We start from the raw sequence: 25,775 nt of genomic DNA, 5'->3' as shown, positions 1-25,775 counted from the left end.
ACCATTACATAAGTTGTTCTGGAAGTGTGCACGCGCCTACAATGAAACGGTTTTTTGGAAACAACTTGAAAAGATGAAAAACATAAAACTTGAAGCTTATGAGGAAGTGAAGAGAAGTGTCAGTTCTAATCGGTCTAGGTATGAAACAATCTCCTCTCTTAATTATCTTTGGTTTTGTCTTCATTTTTTCTCAAGTTTTGGATGGTTTGACTATGCAATTATTACTTGTTTGTTTCTCGTTTTGGTTGATCTGAAGGAATATTTTTTTCTTATTGTAGGGCATTTTTCAGTGATATAGTAAAGTCGGCTGCAGTAGAAAACAATATCAGCGAATCATACAATGCTGTTTTGAAAGATGCTCGAGAAAAACCAGTGATTGCATTATTAGAGGACATAAGGCGACATATTATGGCTAGTAACCTGGTTAAGATCAAGGAGATGCAGGATGTTAAAGGCCTGATCACACCCAAGCCGATTGCTATTATGGAAAAGCGGAAAAAGAGTTTGAAGTGGTGTCATCCGCTTTCAAATGGAAGAGGCATTTATGAGGTGGATCATGGAAAAAATAAGTATGTTGTTCATGTTCGAGATAAGACTTCTTGCACTTGCAGAGAGTATGATGTGAGTGGGATTCTTTGTTGTCATATTATGTCTGCGATGTGGGCTGAATATAAAGGGACAAGGCTGCCAGAAACTGTAATTTTAGACTGGTATTCAGTCGAGAAGTGGAGGCTTTGTTACAACTCGCTTTTGTTTCCTTTGAATGGGATGGAATTATGGGAAACACATAGTGATATTGTTGTTATGCCTCCTCCAGACAGGATAATGCGAGGAAGACCAAAAAACAATGACCGAGTCAAAGATCCAAACGAAGAAACTTCTTTTCAGAATTCTCAAAAAGCTATAGTGGTACATCTCATACATCTCTCTATCTAATATGGTGGTTAGACTTACCAAAAATTATTTTATTATGTAGACATGTAGTAATTGTGGACAAACAGGACATAACAAACGAACATGTCAAATAGAGCCAGTTCCTAAACCACCTAAGCCGCCTTCAGAATTTCCTTCTTATCATGCCAAAGTTATTGTGGTAAGATTATAATTCTCTGTTTTAGTGTATGCCAAAGATTTCTTAGCAAAAAGATTTGTAATTCATGCATTTAATCTTGTAGAAATGTAGCAATTGTCAACAAACAGGACACAACAAGCGCAAATGTCATCTTGAGCCAGTGTCTAAGCCACCCAATCTGCCTCTAGAAAGACCTTCAAAGAGACAAAAGACCACCCCATGAATTCAGCTTGTCATATAAAGTCTTGTTTTTCTGGATTTTTTTTGTTGCATCATGTTTACTTTTAATGTTTCTCTCGATTAGTAGTTTTGTTTTAATAGTTTTTATGTTCCAGTAGTATATTTGGATATATAATGGTATTTTGGATTTTTATCATAATTCTTGACTTATATAAATAACATGTCGTTTTTTAGTTTTTTCAAAACACAACGTTCTAATTTAACTATGACTTAACAAAATTGAAGTTGAGGGGTTTAATCATTAAATATATAGTTGAGGGGTTTTTTTACGATCCATCTTTAGTTGAGGGGTTTTATTACTAAAAACCCAAAAATAAACTGTTTTTGTTTCACTCGTTAATTCCTTGACTAGGATGGATTTAATTATCCCTTTGATCACAAAATGTATTACTCTTTCATATGATCAGTGTCACAAAATTTAATCTTTGCATTAGGTTTTACGGTTTAGTTAGTTTTTGATCTCCCCTAATAACCATTATTTGATCTTCACTACTGTATGCAAAAGTTGAATAAAAAAAAAAAACAAAAGGGCCGGATTAAGGACAAAAGAGTAAATAGCTTATAAAGACGCGTCATAATAAAACATTATTGCTTCTTCTTCTAAAATCTCCTCCACTTTTGTCGTCGGCATCTTCGTTTTGGACTACCACCGCCGGCACCGTATAACTCCGATGGTTCCTTCGCCGTCGAATCCGCAGCAGATTCAGCAATTCCTCTCCTCTGCGCTATCCCAGCGCGGCCCATCATCCGTCCCCTACGAAGAATCCGCCAAGTGGTTGATCCGGCAACATCTACTTAACCTAATCTCTTCTTACCCTTCCTTAGAGCCCAAGACGGCATCGTTTATGCACAACGATGGCCGGTCCGTCAATCTCCTTCAAGCAGATGGTACGATCCCTATGCCTTTTCATGGAGTCACCTACAACATCCCTGTCATCATATGGCTCCTTGAGTCTTATCCTCGTCATCCTCCTTGCGTCTATGTGAATCCCACCGCCGATATGATCATCAAGCGACCTCACGCACATGTCACTCCTTCTGGTCTCGTCTCTCATCCTTATCTCCAGAATTGGATTCACCCTAGCTCCAATCTCGTGGATCTCGTTTCCGATCTCAGCGCTGCTTTTGCTCGTGATCCGCCTCTTTACTCACGACGCCGTCCTCAGCCGCCGCCACCGTCTCCTCCTACGGGATACGATGCTTCTCTCACACGACCTACTTCGGCTGATCAGTCTTTGCCTAGACCGTTCCCGCCATCACCGTACGGCGGAGGAGGAGGAGGAGGTAGGGTGCAAGTGCAGCACGTTCACCATCAGCAGCAATCAGATGATGCTGCGGAGGTTTTCAAGAGAAACGCGATTAATAAGATGGTGGAGATGGTACACAGCGATTTGGTTTCGATGAGGAGAGCAGGAGAAGCTGAAGCTGAGGCGTTACTGAGTTTGCAATCTGGGTTGAAAAGAAGAGATGAAGAGGTCAACAGAGGATTGAAGGAGATGGTTGATGAGAAAGAAACACTTGAACAGCAATTACAGGTTATCTCCATGAATACTGATATCCTAGATTCGTGGGTTAGAGAGAACCAAGGCAAAACCAAGAACGTAGTTGATATAGATGTGGATACTGCCTTTGAGGTTGGTGATACACTGTCTAAGCAGATGTTAGACTGTACTGCTTCGGATTTAGCCATAGAAGATACTATTTATTCCTTGGATAAGTCGTTTCAAGATGGAGTTCTGCCGTTTGATCAATATTTGAGGAATGTGAGGTTGTTGTCGAGGGAACAGTTCTTCCACCGAGCCACCGGTTCTAAAATCAGGGCAGCACAGATGGAGGCTCACGTTGCAGCTATCGCAGGTAGGTTACATTCATGAATGTAAGGTCAGTGTTCTTGTATGCGGGGGATTCTGTGTCACAATGCTGGTTTATGTAGTCTAAGATCAACATCTTTGAGGAGAATTCTGTTGGCTATAGTGTGATTCTGCCTCTTTTAAGATTGAATTAAATGTCTATAGACTATAAATACACACCTACACTTGTGTGCACATACAGATTTGAATAGATCAAGCCTGAGAATTATCTCCTTTTGTGATCTGTGACTATTTTTGTTTTTTTTTTTGGGATCTTTGTGATGAACATTATATTATCTAATGAATCAATTGGTTTGAGAATGTTACTGTATTGGAACTCCTTTGACAGACTCTTTTTTCTACTCCATTAGAAACTTTTGGTTTAGTTTATTCATCATTCAAAAGGAAACTAAAGAGTAGACGTAATATACCTTGTTGAATTGAACCCAGTGGCTCCATCATTAAACCTTGTCAAGTCTTCTTACTTGCAATTGAGCAACAGTCTTAAACCTGGTTTTCCTCATAACTTTGGGTGCCTTTGTTGTCTTGAATACAACCAGTTTCCTTCTTTATTGCCTCTCCTTAGTTAGTCTCTTCGCTTGAGGAGTCTATGAACTGCCACTTCTAGCACTCGACAGTTTGTGCAGTGTATTTGTCAATTAACCTAAGTGGTTTCCGCTACACGCACTAAACCAATTAGATTAAGAAACAAAAAGTTCTAACAAAACAAATCATAATGCTGAGATGAATAAAGCCTTGATACATTGAGGGAAGTATCTGGAGTTGTTTTCCTCCATTTCATCTATTGAGAGAGATGAAGAGTTTAACTTAAACTGTTTAAGGAAAGGGTTTTAGACTAAAACTTTTAGTGTGCTTTGGTTGAAGTGAAGAGGTCTCTCTCTTGTCCTTTGGGGTTTGTTCATTAAACAGACTCACCTATTACGGAAAGAGCTAATAGAGCATGATTGGGTCGAGCTCAATTCAGGGTCCGACTAGGACTAAACTATTAGCCTTCAACTTCGTTTAGCACATCGACTCGAAGATCAATAAACCCTCAGATATGAAGAGTAGAAAACTTGCTTTCCCGCGGACTGATTTGTCATAAGCTCAAAAACTATAACCGCAAACACTTAATAAAATAAACTGAAATTCAATAGCTTATATAGGGTTTATACTGATACAACATTCAAAATCTCTTCGAAGAAAACATTGAAACCAAAAATTCCCAAATCCTCTGGGCAATCTCTGGCACATAACTCAAGCTAAACCACGTCTAAGTAGAAAAGATTCTGGTTTAGGTGGTAAGCTCCATGATGGCAGAGACGATATCTCCATCTGCAGCCTTGAGAGCCTTCACAGCCATAGGCTTAGACACTCCAGCTTGGGTCATCACCAACTCAATGTCCTTTGGCTCAACACCTTCGTCGTCAACCTCCTCATCATCTTGAACCACTGCAGCGCTCGACGACGACTCACCCTTTGAAATCACGTTGCTGAGATCCGGAGCCTTGAATTGCTCTGCCGCCTGTGACTGGAGCTGAGAGCTCAAATCCTCGATCTTCGCCTCTCCGAAGATCACATATGTGTCTGATGCCGGGCTCTTGAACACATCAGGTTTTGATATGACAAACAAGATCTGTGTTCCACAAAGCAATGTATGTAGATCAATCAATACATTTTGAATGAGTGGAATCACCAAAAATTAAGATTGATTGAATGTCCAAGAGAGAAAAAAACACCAACATTCTTGCTCTTTTTGACGGTGACTCTGCTAACACCAGCGATGGGTTTCATGCCGAGCTTCAGCATAGCTTTACGACTCTTCTTCTCACTTCTGCTTTGTTTTGACTTACCTCCTGCCTCTCCATCTCCTCCTGTTTTACCAATCACAGCTCAATAATGAATCAACAACGCAATGATTATCATTCCTACATATTTAAACTAACATAAACTAATCTGAGATACTAGGATCAATACTAATATAGATTAATTAGGATCAATGAAATGTACAAAGCTTAAAAGTGAAAGAACCAAGAACACAAGAAGACATACCCTCAGCCTCGTCATCATCCTTGTCATCGTCATCGGAGTCATCGTCTTCGTTATCATCATCGTCCTCAACTTCGGGCTTATCGAGCTATAACAACAAATCATACATAAGCTATAAGTCAAACAATTATTGAAAGAAATGGGGAAAAATACAAATTTTAGATCTATAAAAGTCTTACAAGCTCCTATATTATCATAGACGACACATATATAAACAACAACGATCTGAGCAGGAACAAATCAAGAATCTGAATTCAATAGTTTAATAATTCACAGACTTGAGAATAAGCAAGAACAAATGAATGATAGATAAGTAAAAAAAAGATAATCTCAATTACATCGATCTTTTGTTCCTCCAATTTGGCGGCGAGGATCTCTTTCTCTTCGGTAGTCATGGTGAGTGTGTTTGTTGTATATTGAAAGTGAAGTGAGAGATTCGTGATCCGTGCGGAAACTCTAAAACCCTAGAAAACGTTACGGTGGAGAAGACAAGTGTTAGATATTTGCAAAGAAAAATCAAAAAAGGCCCAAGACTTATATGAATTGTACTATTACTACACCTTGTCCGTTGGGCTTATCAGTTAAAAAAGTTGGTCGGAAGCACAAAAAAGACGGCACAAAAAAAAAAAAGAAAAAACGCCGTCTGTGGGGATCGAACCCACGGCCACGTGGTTAAAAGCCACGCGCTCTACCACTGAGCTAAGACGGCTTACGTTTAATATATCTTAAACGTCTTATTTATTTATTTGCTTAAAATCTCCGTCTGTTCTATGAAGTTTTAATTAATAATTCCACGTCACGGAGCTCCGTTTGTGTCTCCTTCTTCTTTCTTTCGCTCACCGGAGCACTAGGTGGCCTAATTCAGTCGATGAATTGACGACGACGGGGACCAAATCAACACAGAAGGAAGAGGAAGCATGTCGTTCGTTTCGAGGATACGTAGGCAGACTGATTACAATACCTATCCACCTTCGATTCCCATTGTTATCGATAATGGCGCCTCTTACTTCCGTATCGGGTACTTTTTTCTCCATAAACCCTAGAATTCCTTCTTAATCGCTGAACCCAATTGATACAGTTCGTGTTAATTTTTTTGAAATTCCTCTTGCGTTTTAAAATAGGTGGGCAGGAGAAACTGAGCCTCGTGTTGTTTTCCGCAATATCGTGCAAAGGCCACGCCACAAAGCTACAGGTCTCTTGATTTATTTCTACTTCCCCACCATTATCTGTGTTTTGGTTGTATGCCTCTTAATTGCTTCATTTACTGGATCGCTGCTGCTAGAGTTAGCCAATGAAGTCTAAGATATGTTTCAAAGTAGTAGAGCTGAGCTGCTTGAAGTTTTTGGCTGTGCTTTAGAGATATATTATATATATATATATATATATATATATGACTATGCTTTTATCTTATTCTGCTTTCAATTTGCTCTGCTTCTAAATTCTTATCTCCATGTGTAATGTTGTCTTCTCCCCGGTACAGGTGAAACTGTTACTGTTGTTGGCGACCTGGATCCTGGATTGATGAAGTACTTTGATTGCACTCGCTCAGGACCACGTTCGCCTTTTGACAGCAATGTTGTTTATCAGTTTGAGATCATGGAATATGTAAGGATTCTTTTACTCCTTTATTCAATAAAAGAACTGTATTTTATGTATGATTTGTAAGGTCTTCTGTTCCAGGGCTTTCTTGCGCCCATCATGTATTTTTGTGAGCTTTTGCTCTTTACAATTATTGCATTTTGGTTGGCTTGTTTAACTGTTATATCTTATTCCAAGTTCTTTGATGTTTATGCTCATTAAATAATGCAATCTCTGAAGATTCCGTGGCACTTTTCTAATTTTGTATTCTGCTTTTTAGATTCTTGACTTCGCCTTTGATCGTTTGGGTGCTAATGGATCAAGGGTATGTCCTAGTTCTTCTTTTTCATCTTGATTTTGAGGTTTATCATACTACCTGTCAGATTTTTGTCTCTTCATTTAACGTCATTTGATGGCAGTACAGATTGATCATCCAATCCTAATCACAGAATGTGCATGCAACCCAGTTCAATCTCGAAGCAAAATGGCAGAACTGCTATTTGAGACTTATGGAGTGCCTGCAGTTGGTATGAATCTGAGTTATTAGCTTAAATTATGAATTTGATTGTCTTCTTGAAATAAATGTTTGATAGTTAACTATGGAACCTTTTGTGTGTTGCTTTCATTAATTTATTAACTCTGATGTTGTCACAGCATTTGGAGTCGATGCTGCTTTCAGCTATAAGTACAATCAACTACATGGAATTTGTAAAGAAGATGGAATTGTTCTCTGTCCTGGATTCACTACAACACACGCCATTCCTGTATGTATCTATGACTACTGTGAATTCCTGATAACACTAGTCATTAGTCTAATAATGCTTGTATGTCTTATTAATATGGTACATGGTTTCATTGGTTATCAGTTTGTCGACGGAGAACCTGTTTATAAAGGGTCCTGCCGCACAAACATTGGTGGATATCATGTAACTGATTATTTAAAGCAGCTTCTGTCACTTAAGTATCCTTTTCATTCGTAAGTGCCTCCACAGGATCTATCTTTTTAATGCGATTGCTCACATTTCAAGAATTGATATGTTTTTTTTCGCCATGCTCAATTTCACAAAAGGTCTAGGTTTACATGGGAGAAGGCCGAAGATTTAAAATTGGAACACTGTTATATCGCACCGGACTATGCTTCTGAAGTTCGGTTATTCCAGGTAAGTTCATATCTATATATTTCTCACGTTTCCTATTTTAGGCAGTTTGTGACTCTAGTAAACTCAATTTATGTGATCATATTGACCAGGAAGGAACAAAAGAAGCTGAAGAGAAAACAAGGTTTTGGCAGCTTCCATGGATACCTCCTCCCACCGAAGTTCCTCCATCAGAAGAAGAGATTGCAAGGAAGGCAGCTATAAGAGAAAAACAAGGTCAAAGGCTGAGAGAAATGGCTGAAGCAAAGAAATTGTCCAAGATAAATGAAATGGAGAGTGAACTGAGCAGCTTGCGTTTCCTTGTGAAACAACTTGACCAGGTTGACGAGGACGACATTCCAACCTTTTTGTCAGACACCGGTTATGCGTCCAGGCAAGAGCTAGAATCTACTATTTTGAAAGTGACACAGTCGCTAAGAAAAGCAAGGGGTGAGCCGATGAATGAACCGTCAGAGGGTGAAGAGAACACTGATTCTCTTAATAATGAAAAGTATCCTCTTATGAATATCCCGGATGATATGCTTACTCCTGAGCAGGTTTGTTTCCAGATTAGTGAGAAATCCTTTACTCAGGTGAGAGTCGGGTATAATTTTCATATTCTGCTTGCAGCTTAAGGACAAGAAGAGGCAAATGTTTCTGAAATCAACAACAGAGGGCCGGCTACGAGCTAGACAAAAGCGTAATGAGGAGGAACTCGAAAAAGAGAGAAGAAATCAATTAGAGGAGGAAAGACGTCGGTATGTATACTAATTCAGTAGTCAATGTTAGAAAGGAAAACAAAGGAGCAAATATATAACCCTTTTGTTATTATCTGTCTTCTGGTTGTAGTGAGAACCCAGAATTTTACTTAGAGGAGATGCGAGCTCAGTACAAGGAAGTGTTGGAGAGAGTTGAGCAGAAGAAACGTCTGAAAACAAATGGGTCCAGTAACGGGAATAATAAGTCTGGAGGTGTTGGACGAGGCGAGCGACTAAGCGCTGCACAGAGAGAAAGAATGCGTCTGCTGACAACAGCAGCCTTCGATAGAGGGAAAGGCGAGGATACATTTGGTGCTAAAGATGAAGATTGGCAGCTATACAAACTTATGAGCAAGGATAATGACGATGATGATGAACAACCTGATTCAGACGAGGCTGAGTTGGCTCGTTTAACATCTAGACTTCAGGAAATTGACCCAACATTTGTGCAGAAAGTAGAGGGAGAGAGTCTGACATCAGGGGAGGTACCACCACGCGTACGTCAGTTAACAGAGGAAGATTACAAGATAGTGATTGGTATTGAAAGATTCCGTTGTCCTGAGATCCTGTTTCATCCAAACCTTGTTGGCATTGAGCAAGTAGGCTTAGACGAGATGGCCGGTGCATCGATCAGAAGACTACCGCACGAGGAGACAGAGTTAATAGAGGAGAGGCTAACGAGTTCGATACTAATGACTGGCGGGTGTAGCCTTCTCCCGGGGATGAAGGAGCGATTGGAATGTGGGATTAGGATGATAAGACCATGCGGATCCCCCATAGTAGTTGTTCGAGCTATGGATCCAGTGCTTGATGCATGGCGTGGAGCATCTGCGTTTGCGGCCAAGTTGAACTTCTTGAGTAACGCCTTTACTAAGATGGATTACGAGGAGAAAGGTGAAGATTGGCTTCGAAAATATCAAATTCGATACAATAATTTGTGATTTCTCCTCTTGTTATAGGATTAATTATGGATTTCCTATATGATTAGTAACTGATTAAGCTTTAGCTCTCTCTTGTTATTTGCTTAATGTTTTAAATCGTTTGGACAAATACCAAAATTTATAAATCATCACAAAATTAGAAGCCCAACACAAAAAAGCCCAATTTGACCACTGGTGTGTGTAAGTCGTCTCCGACGATACACTCAGAGAAGTAAAGAACCCTAGCTTTTCTCATTTCGAATCTCGAGCTCAGTTTCTTCTGGATCGAAACCATCGCGTCGTTTGGAATTAGCTCTCTATTGGATCGATGTCTAGCCTCAGAAGAGCTCTACTGGTTGCGGGAAAGACGAAGATAAACCTAGAGAACTGCCATTTCATAACAGGAATCAACTACAACGGACTCAGCGTGAAGCAATTACAAGAGCTCCGTGGAATCCTCCGTGAACACACAAACACGAAGCTCCTCGTCGCGAAGAACACTTTGGTGTACAAAGCCTTAGAAGGAACGAAATGGGAATCTCTGAAGCCATGTATGAAAGGTATGAACGCTTGGATCTTCGTTCAGTCAGAAGACATCCCTGCTGCTTTGAAGACCTTCGTCAATTTCCAGAAAGAGAAGAAGCTCTTCGATAACAACTTAGGCGGTGCCGTCTTCGAGGAGAAACTCTACGCTCCTCAAGATTACAAGGTCATTGAGACTATGCCGTCTCGATCCGATGTTTATAATATGATGCTTGGTTCTTTGCATTGGCCGGCGTTGGATCTCGTCAATACGTTGCAGGCACCACCGGCGTCAGAGAATGAGACTGTTGCTTCTGTTTCTTAGATCGGAAAAAAATTGCTTTAGTTATCAGTCCCTTTTGTGTTTGTGCTTCCGGATTAAAACTTAGTGTTCTATCATAAATAATTTATGGAATTCTCATACCAATTTGTTGTGGATTTACTCCATTTTGATTTTGAGCTTCGATTTCAGAATCAGTGTTTTGTGGTTTTTGTTGGAGTGGATTGAGCTTTTGCTTATCTTATTTTCTTGGACTTGAAATCCTCTTTTGCAGCTACCCTACTAAAGACTGATACTGCTTAATCCAACAAGTTTCAGATAAGTATTTCTAAACCCTTTGATCTCCTTGAAATGTGTTGGCTTTTGGATATCTTGAAACTCCTACTACAATTGGTGTATTGAGTTCACTTCCATGGCCTTTTTCTACAAGTTCCCATATAGTTTATATTCCCCTTTTAAACCCAAACTGGTAAGCCTCATATCATTCTGTGCTTTTTGGATCATTTGGGACTAATCAAATACTGTGACTCTGTTATCCCACACCATTCTCTGTTACTTGTGCTGCGATTACATTTCACTCTCAGTCTAAGAGAAGTGACTTTATGTGGTGGTGTTAAGTTTGAACTTGAATTCTTTCCTCTGCAAGCTTGAGATCTGTAACAAATACTGAAGTAAACATCCCCAAATCTTGGTTCAAAATCAGTATCCACCTCAAGTTAATAGAGTTGTGCAGCTGAAATAATTTCATGAATATAAATGATTCCCCAACCAAAGAACGAACCTCATCTTGCAAACACACCACACTTCTCATTTGATGGTTGCAAATTTCAATGAGCCGTGTAAACCTTTAAAATTGACTAAGTGTTTGCCATTTGATGGTCAGGCTTTATACACTATATCGTCTAGCTCTTCACCAAATACAATATATTAACATGATTTTTTTGTTAATGCATCTTAGATTGCGAAAATGGGATCGACTTCCGAGTTAGAGAAATCTGAATGATGCCATGAGTTGGACCCGCTCCTGCGTGCACTCTTCACCTTCTTCCTCATCGACCTTGTCCTCTTCGACTTCACCACGTAATAAGTCATGGTTCCAAGAACACCAGCCATTATCACTCCCCCAACCACCGTCACCAGCTCAGCTGCCCACCGGTTCTTACGCCCAACCACTATGTATGATGATGCAAGAAATGCTACAGATGTACACATCGATGCCAACCACATGAGTTTGTTGATCACTTCCACTACCCTCTTCTCAGCTTTTGTCTCTCCTCTCACCAATGTGATCTGGACCACCACAACAGCCAGAGAAGTAAACAACGCGATTGCGTTGAAGATGAAGAAGATCTTGAATGATGCTCGGCCCACCACAACTGCTGATCCGTCATTGTTGTCTCCTCCCGGCACTGTGAATATAGCAGCAAAAGCAACAGTTGCAAACAATACAGCCACAACAGTTACCGAATTGGTTGCATTGTTGATCCCTTCTCTGTGGAGTTTCCTGAGTTCCTTGGAAATGTTGTGCACATTTTTGTTCGTCCTTTTTGTCTGTTCCAGCTGGATATGTACATCGTTCTTGATTTGGGTGACAGTGCTTCTCAGCTCGTCCCTTGGCTGGTTCAGCTCATTCGCCCTAAGAGCCCCGCTACGAGCAAGACACTCTTTTATGTATGAAGATTCTTCTGAGAGTGGAAGCCCTTCTGCTATGTCAAGCGCTGTCTTGTGTTCCCGGGTTAAAGCATTGGCGTTAGTATCAGGGAGTGACAACAATAGTTCTACAATCTGCAAAGACATGCCAAAATGTGAACACCCAATCAAAAATCTCAAAATGAATCAAACCCTCGGGAGCCGATGCATACCTCTGCCCGTCTTTTCCTGGTGGCAACATGTAAAGCTGTGTTACAAGACTTGTCAGGTTGCATAACAATAGCAGGATCTGCATCGAGCAGCAGTTTCACCACTTCGGCGTTCTGCCCTTTAACAGCCATGTGAAGTGCAGTTTGTCCTTTCTTGTCAACCCGTCTTGCTAGCTGAGGATCCTTGGAGAGAAGAGCTTTTATGACCTCCACATGACCTTGCCTTGCAGCTAGATGCAAGGCGTTTTTATGGTTAGACCGGGAAATCTCTAGCAAATTCCCAGCTTTGGACAAGAGCTGGTTCACAACTTCTGTATGGCCTCTCATAGCTGCAGACACAAGCGGAGTTGCATTCGATGGGCCAAATGTATGACTAAGCGTTGAATCATGATCTAGCAAGACCTCAACAATAGCTGCAAGAAACAACCATTTTTTTATTCACATACTCTAGTTTACATAAAGAAGAAAAAGTTTATGAAACTTCATTTTATTAAAAGCAAATCTAAGAGTTTGCGAGAGTATTACCATGATGACCTTGTATGGCAGCAATATGAAGTGGGTCATATCCAGAACGGTTCTTCTTAGCAATACTCTCTCTACTCGAATACTTCAAAAGCTCTTTGACGACATCAAGATGCCCTTTATCCGCAGCAGTGAAGAGCGCAGTCTCCCCTAACTCGTTCACCTCATTCACAATCGAAGCTCGGATCTCAGCAACTTCAGCATCAAACTCTTCCCCACTAAGAATCCCTTCCATCTGAGAGTTAATATCCTTGAGAATCTGCTGCACAGCAGCCAAATCGCCACGTTGAGCAGCTAAGTGAAGCTCGGTGTCGTTGTGGCGACCAGTGACTTGCTTAACATACTTTTTCTTGCCAGCTTGATCCATCCTCTTGCCTGAATTAGACAAAACCAAAGCTGGTGCAGTTGCGGTTGCAGATGGTGAAGGTGTTGGTGAAGGATCTATCATAGGATTTAGATTCTCACTTGACTGTAAAATCATTCCCCCTTTCTCCATATCTCCTCTTTCTCCTGAAAACATCAAGATTCACCAAACAAACATGGAAGGTCAATTCAACTATACCCAGATCTGGAATTAATATACACACACATCTATCTAAAATTGTGAGACTCTATAAACTGATTAACTGAAAATTCAATTATTCCGTCAAATCAAGTTTATATCATTATGGATAAAAAATATTACAAAAATTCATGTGAAACATATGAGTGGTTCGGTAATACACAGACAAGACGAGGGACCATGAAGATCACATGTCCTTGAAGATTCTCTCCGACAATTATGCAATCATACAATTAAATCAGCTAAGAGAAACATTTATACTTGTTCTGCCTAAAAACTGTGACTAGGAAAAGTGTTTTCCAGCCTAACAAAAATTCAATAACCCAAAATCGAATCAAAAAGTTCTAGATCGTATATGGAAAAGACGGCTAAGAAAAGTCAAGAGGTGTGTATATAATATGAGCAACAGTAACAATAGAATTATTGGTTACCATCTACAAAGGATGAGGCAGCCATGATGAGTGAAGAAGCTCGAAGGTGTTGCTGCTTGCTGCTGGTTGTGTGTGTGTGTGTATGTATATTGAGATGTAGTAATTGGGGGAAGGAGAGAGAAGCGAAATGGGAAAGTAGGGAGGGAGAAGGGTTAGATAGAAAAAGCAAAAAGGAGACTCATCTTCGTGTGGTCAATCGCATGACTAAAATATGTGTATGCCTATGTAATACAGTAGTCCTTTTCTTTTACTACTTTTTTTTGTCATTCTTTTTTTTGTATTTACAAAAACCAATCATCTAACTTTATCTAATTTATTGAACAACCCTCTACCGAATTATAAGTTCGCAAAAGTTTCCCCCAACTTCTCTCTTTATTATGAGAATAGCTAGGAACATTTCGAGGTAGTCATAAGACTCTTTTTAACACCATAGCTTTTGTTAGTATATGGCAAGTGGTGTTAGCACCAAGATGGTTTTTCAAAATTTCTGTATATCACACAAGATTTTCGTATTCTGTTTAGAAAATATTATCTTCATTACTATTGACGAATCCTCTGGTAGACAAAAGAGGTAGTTAAATCATTTGGCATTTGCATCTCAAACCCAAATCACGTTCCTGTCTTTTCATGCGCATGAGCTTAAAACTCACCAATGTTTTTGTATGTGACAGGTGGAGATGGAGCAGAAGGCTAAGGCTCTCCATGATGATATAACAAAACATGTGAGTATATATCTGGAAAAAAAAACATAAAGGTTAGAGCAGACTCTGTGTTTTGGTGCTGCATTCTCACACGTTCTTGTGTAAATTTCTTGGAAAAATCGGTGGATTGCAAGGCAGCTTAACATTCTCAAGAGAATATCATTTTAAGAAAGATAACAGTTATCTTTTAACACATTCTCATATAATTTGACATCATGACATTTGAAACACCTTAACTCTTTCCCTTTTGTTGGACTGATTCTACATTAGAGGAGTATCTAGAGCAGAGAGAACTTCTTGAAAAACCTTCAGAGCAGGAGAGATTATTAAGATAGAAACTCCGAGGATCATCGAAGACTCTCTCTTTTAGTTCTTCTCCTTCGAATAATTTTTTTTTCTGCAACTCTTGTTCCTAGACGGGGAAGAAGAAGAAGACAGCAAAAGAGATACTCTTATGACCACAAAATCACAGCTCAGAAACTCCGCCGATTCAACTCCTAATCCTCCTTCTCCGCCTCGCTTCTTTCTGCTTCTCCCTCGCCTCCGCCGTCGTTATGCTCACCAATTCCCGCGGCTCCGTTCTCCTCATTGGTACCATCTCGACGCTTCCAGGTTCGACTCTCTTCAAAACCATGGGTGAATCTGTCTGAAAATTGAGATCAATTGCGTTGTATTCGGTGTTTAACTTATTGTTGATGTAGATCTGGTTTATACTGCAGATCTGGAAATAAGGAGATGAAGAAATATCAAACGCTTCTTCCCAAATTCGATGGATAAGATGATGGTAGAGCCTCAGCGAAGGTGGTGTATGGAGAGGTGCAGAAGAGAGAACGGTGGAGCCTCATCGAAAGTGGAGAGATTGAACAAAATTCTCAGCCTGAATCTGGTGGCGCGTGGAACAGGGGGAGAAAGGTGGATCTTGGAGAAAATAATTTGATTTTAAATTTTTTTTTTTTTTTATAATTTGTAATTCATAATTTTTTTGATTTGTACAATAATTTTTTCAGATTAATCATTGATGATTATTTTAGTTTATTTTAATTCAATTTCAGAATTAATATTATTATTAAAAAAAAATAATTTTATATATTATTAGCTACAAGTTTAGTTGTATCTAATCCGTAGCAAGTAAAGACGAATTGAGATGAAGGGATCAGTTTGTTTGTGACGAGTAAATAATTACTAATTGTTTTTGTAACAAATCTGTAACAATTTTTTTCTTTTTGTCTACCGAAAACAAGTTATTCCTACATATTTTTTTTGTAACTATACAACTTATTTTTACTAGTGGCTGCAGCATTTTCAGAAGGAAGATGATCGATACTTGCTGTTGTACAACTTACTTTTATGTTCTTTTTTGGCTGAATGGAAAGTTTTCTCTTCCATTAGAAACTCGATCGGCTAATTATCTTGAAGTTCTTCTTTTGGGAACTTAGTAGCTTTTGCAGAAACCGGCGAAGCTAACTTGTTTTTTAACATGATGGTCATGTACGTATTTGTAAGTGACATGGTGACATGTTCTGCTCTTTAACAAGAGTTGCCTTGTTGGAAACAAGAGGAGGCTACTTAAACTGCCAAACTTTGAAAACCCTAAAATTTGTAAACGATAACTTTAACCCTTTTTGTTTCTGGGCAAGGGGATGAAACCATTTTCTAGAAGATTTTCTAGGGTTTGCTCTATTTCTCTGTTTTTATTAGTCTCGGCACTTACCTCCCTATTGGTGAGCTAGGTGGGTTTGAATAAGAAGATATGGACAAGATCAGTGGGTTTTCTGATGATGAATTGATCGTGAAGATCTTATCATTTCTTCCAACAAAAGATGCGGCAAGCACAAGCATTTTGTCGAAGCAATGGAAGTTTCTTTGGATGCGGGTGCCAAAACTCGAATTCGTTGAAAAAAGTATGTATCCTGAAGGATTCTACTATACATACATCTTCTAAGAAGATGAGGATGAGGATCACAGAAGAAAGTATATTACCGAGTTGGGAAAAAGCCATATGATGCGGCGTTTTATTGACAGGAATCTGCCATTACATAGCTCTCCGGTCATCGAGAGCTTGCGTCTCAAGCTTTTCACTGATGTATTTCAACATGAAGATATCAAACTGTGGGTTGAAATTGCAATCTCTCGTTGCATTGAGGAGCTAAGCGTTACTTTTACTCGTTTCAGGCGAAAACCTGTTGCAGTACTCATGCCGAGTAGCTTGTATACTTGCAAATCACTTGTGAAGTTGAAACTTAAGGACCGCATTCTCGTGGATGTTCCTCATGCTTGTTGCCTCCCCTCCTTGAAAATTTTGCACCTTCGATGTGTGATATACGCAAATGGAGAATCTCTTCAACGGCTTTTATCTAATTCCTCTGTTCTTGAAGATCTTGTTCTGGAACTATATCCACGTGACAATGTGAGAAAGTTTTCTGTTATCATCCCGTCATTGCTTAGCTTATCCTTTGCGATGTCTGGTCAGTGTACTTCTGATGGGTATATCATAGATACTCCTTCTTTGAAGTATTTCAAAGCTTTTGATTATAGTCATACTACTTCCACATGTTTTCTAGTGAAAAATATGCCTAAGCTCGAGGAGGCACAAGTATGGGCTGGTCACAATATCAAGAGGCTTCTCCAACCTATCACATCTGTCAAGCGTCTTTCATTGAAGGTAGGAGACAAGGACATTGCAGAGGTGGTAATTTGAATCCATTGATAATCATAATATTCTCGTCTTCAATTATCTCACTATGTATATATCACGACTTAGATTAACACTAAATCGTTCTTTTGTACGTACGTATACTGGTATACAGGCTGTATTTGGTGATGATATTGTCTTTAATAAGCTTGAGCATCTGTATTTTCGTACATATAATAGATTTTGGTCCAAGTTACTATTCCAATTGCTCAATGCTTCTCCCAAACTACGAGACTTCACTTTCAATGTAAGTTTCTTCGATAAACTTTTTTTTTTGGGGTCTGATTCACAGTATCGTTTGATCTAACTCTCATTTTTTTTTTTAAACTCCACAAGGATCATCTTACTAAAGATGGTACTATGGGTGCACCGGTTTGCTGGAACCAACTAAATAGTGTTCCTCAATGTTTGTTGTCGAGTCTCCAGACTTTCAAGTGGTTAGGTTTCCATAGATCCGCAGAAGTGAAAGATCTGGCGACATATATCTTGAGAAATTCTTGCTTATTGAAGACTGCAACAATCTTTGTCAGACGAAAATTACAAAGGAATCATGAGTTGGAGACGGAGATGAAATTTTGTTTCCGTGGTTCACCCACATGCAAACTCGTATTCACTGAACACTGGGACTGTAGTGAAAAACATCTTTGGCACCCTTGAATTACTGAAGTTTTTGTTGCATTTGATTTAGATGGTTTTATCGAGGAATTACACACGCATATTTAACCAAATGTTGAAGTTGCTAACCAAGAATGATGAAAAAAACGACACATAAAAATGTAGTCAACCTGCTAACTTAAACTATAATGATAAGAGCAAGAGTCATAAGTACATGATTCATAATCTTATAAGCTAAATCAGCAAAGGAAAGAGAATAGCGTGAAGCGCGAAGCAAAGGAAAGAGAATAGCGTAAAGAGATTAGATTAAGGCAACACATTTATATTTGTTAGTTATATAGTCTTTACAATGAACAAAAACAGCGTGAAGCTTGTCTATGTACCGTCTTCTCAAACTGGTTGCTACCAAACAATACGAAGCGTTAGCATTAGCTTACCCTCGCTGCGTGGACCTCGTCCCCGGAAGTGGCCCCTCATGGCCATAGAAAACGCTGCTGGAGAAGTTTTGCTGTACAAACTGCATCATTAACATTATACTGAGTAGTGTACGCAAATTTATTATTCTTTTTGAACAGTTACTACACAAGTCTCTACAAACAATGACTACATGAATCTCTACAAGTAAATCCACAAATCTCTTATTCTTAGAACCAATGGAAAAGTTACAGAATCCACAGAAAACAAATAATTACAAGGCAATATTCCAGCATCCTAGTTTACGTCAACTTAAATGAGACTAAACTTGAAAGTACAAAGAGTCACCAAACTCTTTTATGTACAGAAGAAAAAGGTGATCATCTTATCACCTATCAGAATTTAGAAATAACAATGAACAGAGCAAATCACATACTAGCTACCAACTCGTCAGCCAGACAACCATCTTCTAGTGCAACATGTTTCAGATCAATGATAAATTGATCTCGAAGAAACCCAAAACTGAAAGTTCCATTTTCATACAACCAGACCCGCCCTTCACCTCTGAGAAAACCACTACCATTGCCTGCTTCTCCTTGCAACACCAGATCGTAACTAGACTTCATGTACAACATTCCAGATACAACATTCTCGTGAACTTCAGCGAGAGGACTGACATGGATTCGACTATTCAACAGCAGCTCTTCCTCAGCTGAAAAGGGTGATCTGATGACAACGTGATTGGGTGTCCAGAACACAGGAGGAGTGTGCCTTGATAAAGACAAGTCCTCTACTTTTCTGCATATAATGCCTCCAACTTCATCGTATTTGACCAAATACAACTCCATGTTCCTTCCCTCACAAAAACCCTGCCGAGTTCATAAATCACAATTTACACAACGGAGACAAACAATGAAAAGATTGTTCTTTTCAATCATTTAACTACCACTAGTAAAAAGCCAAACGTTTACATTCCCTATACCTTACGAAACCAACCTCAAACATTATCAATGATAATATGAATAAACGAGTTTCAAATTGAGACCTTCCATAAGCCTTGTAATGGTTTAGTAGGCGTGGGTGAGCAATCAGCAACTTTGATAAAGTGTTCTGGTTCCCACTTAGTCCTCGACGCTCGCCTCTCCTTCTCTTTCCTCCTCTGTCTCCTTCTCTCACCGCCTGGACTCGTCTTATTCGCAAATTGAGTATACATCTCCGAGAAATCAGGGGAGGAGATCACATCATCACTCTCGTCCCCTGAACTCTTCTGCTCTTCTCTAAGATAATTGCGATTCTCCTCCACCATGATATGACCATTCCCCATGAAATTCACATCCACAGGGACGAGATTGCCACTCGAAGAAGCTTCAAAATCATCCCAAGATCTGAGATTACAACCACCAACGAGATCCAAGAAGTTCTCAGATCGTCCCTCCGGAGAGATCCCCATCAAGAGAAACGGGGTCTTCTTAACCTGATAAGTATCATCCCCGGTGGACAAAACTCTAGATCCCAATACAAAAGAAGGACCCCAATCGAAGAAAACAAGCGGCGGCGACGAAGCGGCGGGATTTGATCTGCCGCAGAGTCGCCAGAATCCAATTAGATTATCCAATCCCTTGAGGGTCTTGTAAAGGAGTCTATAAGCGACCTGGCCGTTTCCCCATTTCTGGATCTTAGTCTTCTTCCCCCATCTCCGATCGCACATAGCGTGCCAGATTTTGCCGTCTTCTTGACAAAGCGAGGCGAAGCGTTTCGATGTGCAGGCGAAGCTGGAGATCTCTGTTGGTGTGAGGAATGATAGGATTCGGAGCTGGAGATCCTCTGGGATTTCGCAGAACGGAAGTGCAAATGTAGCCATCTTTTTTTTTTTTTCTTTTCTAAGACGAAACTGTTGTCGGAAAATTATCAGAAAGAGAGACTTTGGGAGATTAAACAAGCCAAGGAACAGGCAAAACACATCTAATCTCTCTCTTCATGTGTTCTGGTTCTAATCGCATATTCGAATCTGTGTTCCAGTTTTTTCCCATTATTTATAAAATTAACCTCTAACTTTATCTATTTAACGAAATAGCCCTCTATCGAATTATGGTTTCACAAAATTCCTCGTTGACGCTGGCCTATATTATCGGGATATCATTGGTTCCTAACTTCCTATATAAATTTAAATTAGGACAAAGATTATATAAAACTATATTTTTATTAAGCTAAAATTGCAGATTTTATTAAGCTAATATGCTCTCCAAGTCCATTGTTTAAGGAATCTGTAAATTTAGTGGTGTTGTTTTTTTTGGCTCGAGAAAGTTAAGTGGAGGTTCACTAATCACCTGATAATAATAAAACAATTTAGAAAAATGTACACCACAAAAAATTTATACTATATAGTTTTTATAAAATTAAAACCAGAATGTCAATTAAAGAAAAAAAAAACTAAAAAAATAAGAAAAAAGAAAAAATTCTTATCCAAAGAGGGTTATAGGAGGAGAGAGTGATAGAGAGAGAGACGCGAAGCTCTGAAAACAAAGAATGGCAATAACACCTCTACGAATCACGAACCCATTCCCATCTCTCCGCTTGATTCCCGCCGGAAAGTTCAATGCTTCGAGACTCTTCACCGTCCGCGCCACCGACGTTGAGTCCACGGAAGAGACTCAACCCGACCCTGAAACAACTCAATCCGAATCCGGCACCGATCCTGATCAATTCGAGTCTCGTCTCTCGAACATCAGACTCAGATACCGAAGCGGTACGGGTAAGAAAGCAGAAGTGAGAAAATCGAAGAAAGGGTCATCAAGCGGGTCTCCGTCGAAAGGCACGGGAATGTATCTGCCGCCGGTAAGCTTAAAAGAGGCTGTTTCAGGTGGGTTGAAAGTGGAATTAGGGTTTAGCCCGTACAGTGAAAGGATCAACGGGAGGATTGCGGGATTAGGACTCATGGCATTGCTTCTTGTTGAGCTTGCGACGGGTAAGAGTGTATTGAATTATCACACGCCTTCTGTGGTGTTTCTTCAGATCTATTTCGTTGCGGCTGTTTCTGCTATGTTTGTCAAGGTTCAGAAGGAGAAGGTTAGTGTTTGGCCAAAGGATTGAAGGAAACAGAACACATGAGATGTGTGTTTGAATCTTGCTTTTGTTAAAGTTCTCTATTTATGTAATTTTGTATACTCACAGAAATTTCAATATTATGGATATATAAGAGATTTGACAAGTAAAGGATCTCACTTTTGGAGTGAGTTTGTTGTTGTTCTTGTTAAGTAATTTTCAAATTCTGGATCGGAATGTTCAAGAAAATTTGATACAAATGCGATCGATGTTTGTTATGTTTTCTTTGTAGTCAAGTTGAAGATGAGATTAGTGCATTTTCCTAAGACAATGTAACTGAAACTTATAAGCATTGAAATCATGTTTGGAAGTTGTTAACTAGAACTTGCTGGCCACATACATCATAATTCATAGCCAACTTCAATTGCGTAACGCCTTGCAAAATGTATAACAAGATTAATTATGTGATCTTTTACAATGATTAATATACTTTATGAGTAGATTATAAAACAAAACTTCAATTTCGATTCTTTTTTGACATAAATTTCTCGACATCTTTTTTTGGACATAAATTCCATATTTTGAAACGTTCCTTTTTTTCTTCTTCTTCCTTGTCAAATTGAAAAACCCAATGGGCATTAACAATAAATAAGGGCGGCAAAAAGAAATAAAACCCTCGAGCCAACAAAAACCTCTCGTTACAGAACGAAGAAACAGAAACCCAAAGGGTCGGCGTTGCAGTCTCTTTGTCTCTTTTTCTTGTACGATTCTCCTTAATTCCTTGACCAAATTCCATGGCTTTTTGGGGTGGGTTCACTGGTTCCTTTGCTTTTTAACAACCACGGATTGAGTAAAAAAAGACCTAATTTTTTTTTTTAAATTTTCCCTGGAGTTGGGTGTTGATGAAAAGATTTTGTGTGTGTGTGTTGCAGGAGTTGAAGTGAAGCCATCTAAAGCTTTCACTCTTAAGGCTAATGAATCAACAGGAATCAGAAGACTTCACCTTTCCCAGGTCCTTAATCTTATTATTCCACCCTTAATTAGCTTTGTTGATTTTCTTCTTTTCAGACTTTCTACTTTGGACGCTTGTTTTGATCAATTTCTTATGAACTTCTCTTGATTTGGGCGTGTTTAAACGTGATTTGAAGTTTATATACACATCAATTAGGTTAGGGAGATTGTTATGCAACTTATAGTGGAGTTTTAGGCGAATTGCTTTTGTAACTTTGTTACTTCTTAATTGAAAACTTAGTGGACTTGGCTGATCCTTGGTTGTCTTTGGTTTAGGCGACATTGGGGCTTGGTAGTGCAACAAACAGAAGCATTCTTCAGTGTATCGTTGGGAACAAGAGTCCCCTCTTCTTATGCGTCTTGACTCCTGAAAAGGTTGATACTTGCCAACTGAATCTGGAGTTTGAAGAAGCTGATGAAGTTATCTTCTCTGTCATCGGACCTCGGAGCATTCACCTCACTGGCTACTTCCTGGGGAAGAGTGCCAGTTTTAGGCTAAATGATAGTGAATCGTATCCTCTTATCGAACTTATAGATTTAAGTGAGTATGGATTATTGGTTCTGTAGATTGTTATTTGTATCCTTGACTTAATCCAATAGGGAGTCATATGGAGAAGACATTGTTGACACAGACATGGAGAAAGGTAGCAGTGATGATTATGACTACAGTGATAGTTTCATAAATGATGACGAACCTTGTGGCCGTGGTTCACATGTGTCTAGTTCTGATGATGATGAAAGTATGCCATTCCCCTTCTTGTTTTACGGTGTCTTCTAACTTTGAAGTTCTATGTTATGTTTGCTTTGTGGAGTTAAGCTTAAATAAATAGTTGTATCTTCAGAGTTATTTTTTTTTTTTTCTCTTACTGTGCTTGACGGCTTGTTTATGGATATTGTTCTGCAGCCTTTTCCTAGACTATAGTTGTATGGGACTTTGAGACGTATAGTGTGAATCTCTTTATTAGTGTCTTTGGTGCTTGTATTCATCTGCATCTCCTGGTTTTTTACATGAAATTAGATTAGGCATTTGCACTTTAATTATTTCTGATACTCAAGTCCATTTCTTCTTAATCTTGTCTCCTTTCCAGTATCTATTAAGGAGATGGCAGCTAAAACAAAAGACAAGAAGAAAAATGGAGAAGGTAGAAGACTAAGGAAGAAGTTTCAAGTCTCTGATTCAGAATCGGATGAGACCTCGGCTAGAGATGATGATTCTAGCAATGAGGATTCTGTAGAAATACTTAATAATGGTAATGAGCACAAGATCCCGAAGGTTCTTCCTTCAGAGAGTCCTCTGTCTTCAAGGGTTACGAGGTCGAAGGCAAGAAGTTCGACTTTAGAAAATGTTGAGTCTAATGGCAAGTGTGAGAAGACATCAGAAGCAAGAGCTGATACTCACAAAACTCTGGATAAAAGGTAAGTAAGTTTCATCCACTATAGAACAAATTTTAACCTTCTACAAATGTAATATGTTTAATATGCCAGGGAGGATAAAACATTGGGTGATGTTAAACTTTCTCCCGTTCAGAAAGGGTGTAAAATTCTTTCGAAGAAAAAAAGAAACAAGGAAAGGTCTAAGAGTTCAGCTACAATTAATTTAGATGATGGAGAGGAGAAAAATATGCCTGAAAGTCTTCAGAATGAGAAGCCAGCTACTGACAAGTAAGTGGTACCATACTACTGAACAGATAATGCTACCTTCTAGCTGTTCTGGATTGTGGAAGATGCTACGTTTAATTTAAATCCCGGAAGTTGTTGCTGTTTATTATATAAGTGGGTCGATATTTAACTTGATTATACACTTAAATTAGTCGTCAGTGTTAAATGATTGGTCATGTGTTCTTACTGGGTGGTTCTTATCTAGTGGAAGTGAAAATGTTACTCCTATTCTTCAGAATTTGACGTTTTGTATACAAATGGTTTATCCCCAATTATTAGAAAGTTGGTATCATTGTTAAATGCACATATTTCCTCAATTGGTATAAAAAGCTCCCTGTTTAAATTTCAATTAACATATCATCATCTCTCGCACATGACAGGGGGATCAAATCATCAAGTGATGTATTACCCTCTCAGAATGATGATGCAATTCTATCAAAGAAAAAGAGGAAAAGGGATAGGAGAGAGGAGACTACAGATGTCCCAGAAAATCTAGTTGAATGTTCTGAGAAGAAGAAACAAGCAATTGACAAGTGAGTCTTACCTTGTTACTTGGGTAGAAACTTCAGTTATGGTAGAAAGAAATATAATTATCTGCAAATACAAGGTAATGGTCTGATGAATTAGTTCTTCCTGAGACAAGCTTCTGCCAAAGTTGTCTCTCTTAGTTATTCTTTTGGGTTTGAGTGGATATTAGTCGTAGAAGTTGTATAACAAATAGGAACTCAGAGAAAGAAGCTGATACAAAGAAATCACTAGAAAAGGGATTTCCTCAGATTTTCTGCTAAAGTTGTCTCTTTTAGTTTTTCTTTTGGGGTTGAGTGGATACTATTTTGAGTTTAATTGGTATTTAGCATATAAACTAGTCCTATAAATTGTATTTTTCATAATGAATAGGAACATTGTGAAAGAACCTGAAGTGACCATTGAAGAAATTGAAAAAGGATCGTTAGATGGAAAATCAGCTGTTAAAGGGAAAAAGGTAAGTAGTTTTGACATTTTAGTCTACTTTCGTGTGATATCTTGATGCTGTCTCAATTACCAGCACCATTAGGTGGGAGTTCTTTAAGACGATTGATGGTTGTTTCAGGTCAGTATACTCTATACTGGCAAGTTGAAAGACACCGGGAAATTGTTTGAATCAAACTTGGGAGAAGCTCCACTAAGATTCCGCTTAGGTAAAGATTCTTTAGATCGTAGAATCCTCACTATAGTTGCTGTTTCTCTCATCCTCGTACATGATTAGTTTTTGTTTTATCATTAATTATAATGCTGCCTGCAGGTGAAGAAAATGTCATAAAAGGTCTCAGCATTGGTGTTGAAGGTATAGTGGCTTAACTCATAGATGATTTCAACTTAAATTCATAAATTTTGGTACCTTTTAAAGAATACGGCTGCATTTCTAATTCTCAGGGATGCGAGTTGGAGATAAGAGAAGACTAATAATTCCGCCATCCCTCGGGTATGCCATAATGGTTTTAGTTAAACGTGTGTATATGATTAATCTCAGCATAATATAACGGAGTTTACATTCCTGTGTTGTGTCTCTTGCTCTGGATGTGATAAACACAGGTACTCAAAAAAGGGATTGAAGGAACAGGTGCCTAAGAACGCATGGCTTGTCTATGAAGTGGAGGCAGTCAAAATTAGATGATCGCATTGGCTTTTGACCTTTTAAATACAGGCGCAGGGTTTTGCTCTGAGCCAAACTATGTATGTCACATGGAAATTTTCATTGGCTCCTCCTGCTTCCTGTTTTATATTTTGCTTTTTTGTGGGTTTGCTCGAATCTTACAAAACTCGAAAATTTTCCTGATTGTTTATTCAATATCAATGAGTATTGTTTCCAGGATTCCAACTGG

The 25,775-nt window shown here is 39.0% G+C and overlaps 9 protein-coding genes, 1 long non-coding RNA gene, 1 other non-coding gene and 1 pseudogene across 14 annotated transcripts; 8 read left to right on the top strand and 4 right to left on the bottom strand.

Moving 5' to 3' along the window:
* The first annotated feature begins 281 nt into the window (after window positions 1–281).
* On the top strand, window positions 282–1,448 carry LOC109132191 (uncharacterized). The gene is made up of 3 exons (XM_087508457.1): window positions 282–909; window positions 977–1,093; window positions 1,176–1,448. The coding sequence occupies exons 1-3, from the start codon at window positions 409–411 to the stop codon at window positions 1,293–1,295; spliced, it is 738 nt and encodes a 245-aa protein (XP_087364583.1). The 5' UTR covers window positions 282–408; the 3' UTR covers window positions 1,296–1,448.
* Window positions 1,449–1,878: 430 nt separating this feature from the next.
* Window positions 1,879–3,483, top strand: LOC104776591 (protein ELC). The gene has a single exon (XM_010500690.3). It carries the CDS (start codon window positions 1,984–1,986, stop codon window positions 3,184–3,186), a length of 1,203 nt encoding a protein of 400 aa, XP_010498992.2. The 5' UTR covers window positions 1,879–1,983; the 3' UTR covers window positions 3,187–3,483.
* An 809-nt stretch (window positions 3,484–4,292) lies between these two features.
* On the bottom strand, window positions 4,293–5,776 carry LOC104776581 (nascent polypeptide-associated complex subunit alpha-like protein 1). Its single transcript, XM_010500681.3, has 4 exons — window positions 5,550–5,776; window positions 5,215–5,299; window positions 4,906–5,036; window positions 4,293–4,798 (listed from the first exon to the last, which is right to left on the bottom strand). Exons 1-4 carry the CDS (start codon window positions 5,604–5,606, stop codon window positions 4,457–4,459), a joined length of 615 nt encoding a protein of 204 aa, XP_010498983.1. The 5' UTR covers window positions 5,607–5,776; the 3' UTR covers window positions 4,293–4,456.
* A 72-nt stretch (window positions 5,777–5,848) lies between these two features.
* Window positions 5,849–5,920, bottom strand: TRNAK-UUU (transfer RNA lysine (anticodon UUU)). Its single transcript has one exon. It is a non-coding gene; the product is annotated as a tRNA-Lys (tRNA).
* A 56-nt stretch (window positions 5,921–5,976) lies between these two features.
* On the top strand, window positions 5,977–10,649 carry LOC104776571 (actin-related protein 5). The gene is made up of 11 exons (XM_010500671.3): window positions 5,977–6,229; window positions 6,333–6,403; window positions 6,692–6,816; window positions 7,070–7,114; window positions 7,214–7,316; window positions 7,444–7,553; window positions 7,656–7,765; window positions 7,859–7,949; window positions 8,039–8,482; window positions 8,556–8,683; window positions 8,775–10,649. The coding sequence occupies exons 1-11, from the start codon at window positions 6,129–6,131 to the stop codon at window positions 9,622–9,624; spliced, it is 2,178 nt and encodes a 725-aa protein (XP_010498973.1). The 5' UTR covers window positions 5,977–6,128; the 3' UTR covers window positions 9,625–10,649.
* LOC104776560 (large ribosomal subunit protein uL10c) lies at window positions 9,932–10,649 on the top strand. Its single transcript, XM_010500660.3, has one exon. The coding sequence runs from the start codon at window positions 9,932–9,934 to the stop codon at window positions 10,448–10,450; it is 519 nt and encodes a 172-aa protein (XP_010498962.1). The 3' UTR covers window positions 10,451–10,649.
* Window positions 10,650–11,236: 587 nt separating this feature from the next.
* Window positions 11,237–14,028, bottom strand: LOC104776550 (ankyrin repeat-containing protein ITN1). The gene is made up of 4 exons (XM_010500650.3): window positions 13,780–14,028; window positions 12,790–13,296; window positions 12,268–12,677; window positions 11,237–12,190 (listed from the first exon to the last, which is right to left on the bottom strand). The coding sequence occupies exons 1-4, from the start codon at window positions 13,802–13,804 to the stop codon at window positions 11,360–11,362; spliced, it is 1,773 nt and encodes a 590-aa protein (XP_010498952.1). The 5' UTR covers window positions 13,805–14,028; the 3' UTR covers window positions 11,237–11,359.
* A 91-nt stretch (window positions 14,029–14,119) lies between these two features.
* On the top strand, window positions 14,120–15,521 carry LOC104776542 (uncharacterized). Of its 2 annotated transcripts, none has more exons than XR_015587496.1 (3): window positions 14,120–14,182; window positions 14,451–15,092; window positions 15,200–15,521. It is a non-coding gene; the product is annotated as an uncharacterized LOC104776542 (long non-coding RNA). The 2 variants fall into 2 exon arrangements; XR_015587494.1 differs by having other exon boundaries at window positions 14,170–14,350.
* Window positions 15,522–16,230: 709 nt separating this feature from the next.
* On the top strand, window positions 16,231–17,829 carry LOC104704486 (putative F-box/FBD/LRR-repeat protein At5g62970 pseudogene; annotated as a pseudogene).
* Window positions 17,830–18,403: 574 nt separating this feature from the next.
* On the bottom strand, window positions 18,404–20,251 carry LOC104776531 (F-box protein At3g12350). Of its 2 annotated transcripts, none has more exons than XR_015587473.1 (2): window positions 19,184–20,251; window positions 18,404–19,070 (listed from the first exon to the last, which is right to left on the bottom strand). XR_015587473.1 is itself a non-coding variant. In XM_087496498.1 (2 exons), the coding sequence occupies exons 1-2, from the start codon at window positions 20,060–20,062 to the stop codon at window positions 18,630–18,632; spliced, it is 1,257 nt and encodes a 418-aa protein (XP_087352624.1). In that variant the 5' UTR covers window positions 20,063–20,251; the 3' UTR covers window positions 18,404–18,629. The 2 variants fall into 2 exon arrangements, 1 of the variants encoding a protein (XP_087352624.1); XM_087496498.1 differs by having other exon boundaries at window positions 19,247–20,251.
* Window positions 20,252–20,566: 315 nt separating this feature from the next.
* Window positions 20,567–21,444, top strand: LOC104776522 (uncharacterized). The gene has a single exon (XM_010500615.3). It carries the CDS (start codon window positions 20,728–20,730, stop codon window positions 21,289–21,291), a length of 564 nt encoding a protein of 187 aa, XP_010498917.1. The 5' UTR covers window positions 20,567–20,727; the 3' UTR covers window positions 21,292–21,444.
* Window positions 21,445–21,859: 415 nt separating this feature from the next.
* On the top strand, window positions 21,860–25,765 carry LOC104776493 (peptidyl-prolyl cis-trans isomerase FKBP43). Of its 2 annotated transcripts, XM_010500578.3 has the most exons (12): window positions 21,860–22,050; window positions 22,176–22,255; window positions 22,531–22,766; window positions 22,855–22,994; window positions 23,343–23,670; window positions 23,740–23,916; window positions 24,294–24,446; window positions 24,811–24,895; window positions 25,004–25,091; window positions 25,196–25,237; window positions 25,327–25,375; window positions 25,486–25,765. In XM_010500578.3, the coding sequence occupies exons 1-12, from the start codon at window positions 22,038–22,040 to the stop codon at window positions 25,565–25,567; spliced, it is 1,473 nt and encodes a 490-aa protein (XP_010498880.1). In that variant the 5' UTR covers window positions 21,860–22,037; the 3' UTR covers window positions 25,568–25,765. The 2 variants fall into 2 exon arrangements, 1 of the variants encoding a protein (XP_010498880.1); XR_015587285.1 differs by lacking the exons at window positions 24,811–24,895; window positions 25,004–25,091; window positions 25,196–25,237; window positions 25,327–25,375; window positions 25,486–25,765 and having other exon boundaries at window positions 21,910–22,050; window positions 23,783–23,916; window positions 24,294–24,359.
* Window positions 25,766–25,775: the final 10 nt, after the last annotated feature.

Source organism: Camelina sativa, chromosome 1, assembly GCF_030686135.1.
Source record: "Camelina sativa cultivar CO46 ecotype springtype chromosome 1, ASM3068613v1".
Lineage (NCBI taxonomy): Eukaryota > Viridiplantae > Streptophyta > Magnoliopsida > Brassicales > Brassicaceae > Camelina > Camelina sativa.
Note: the sequence above shows the minus strand (reverse complement) of the source record. Positions and strands in the feature narration are given on the sequence as shown.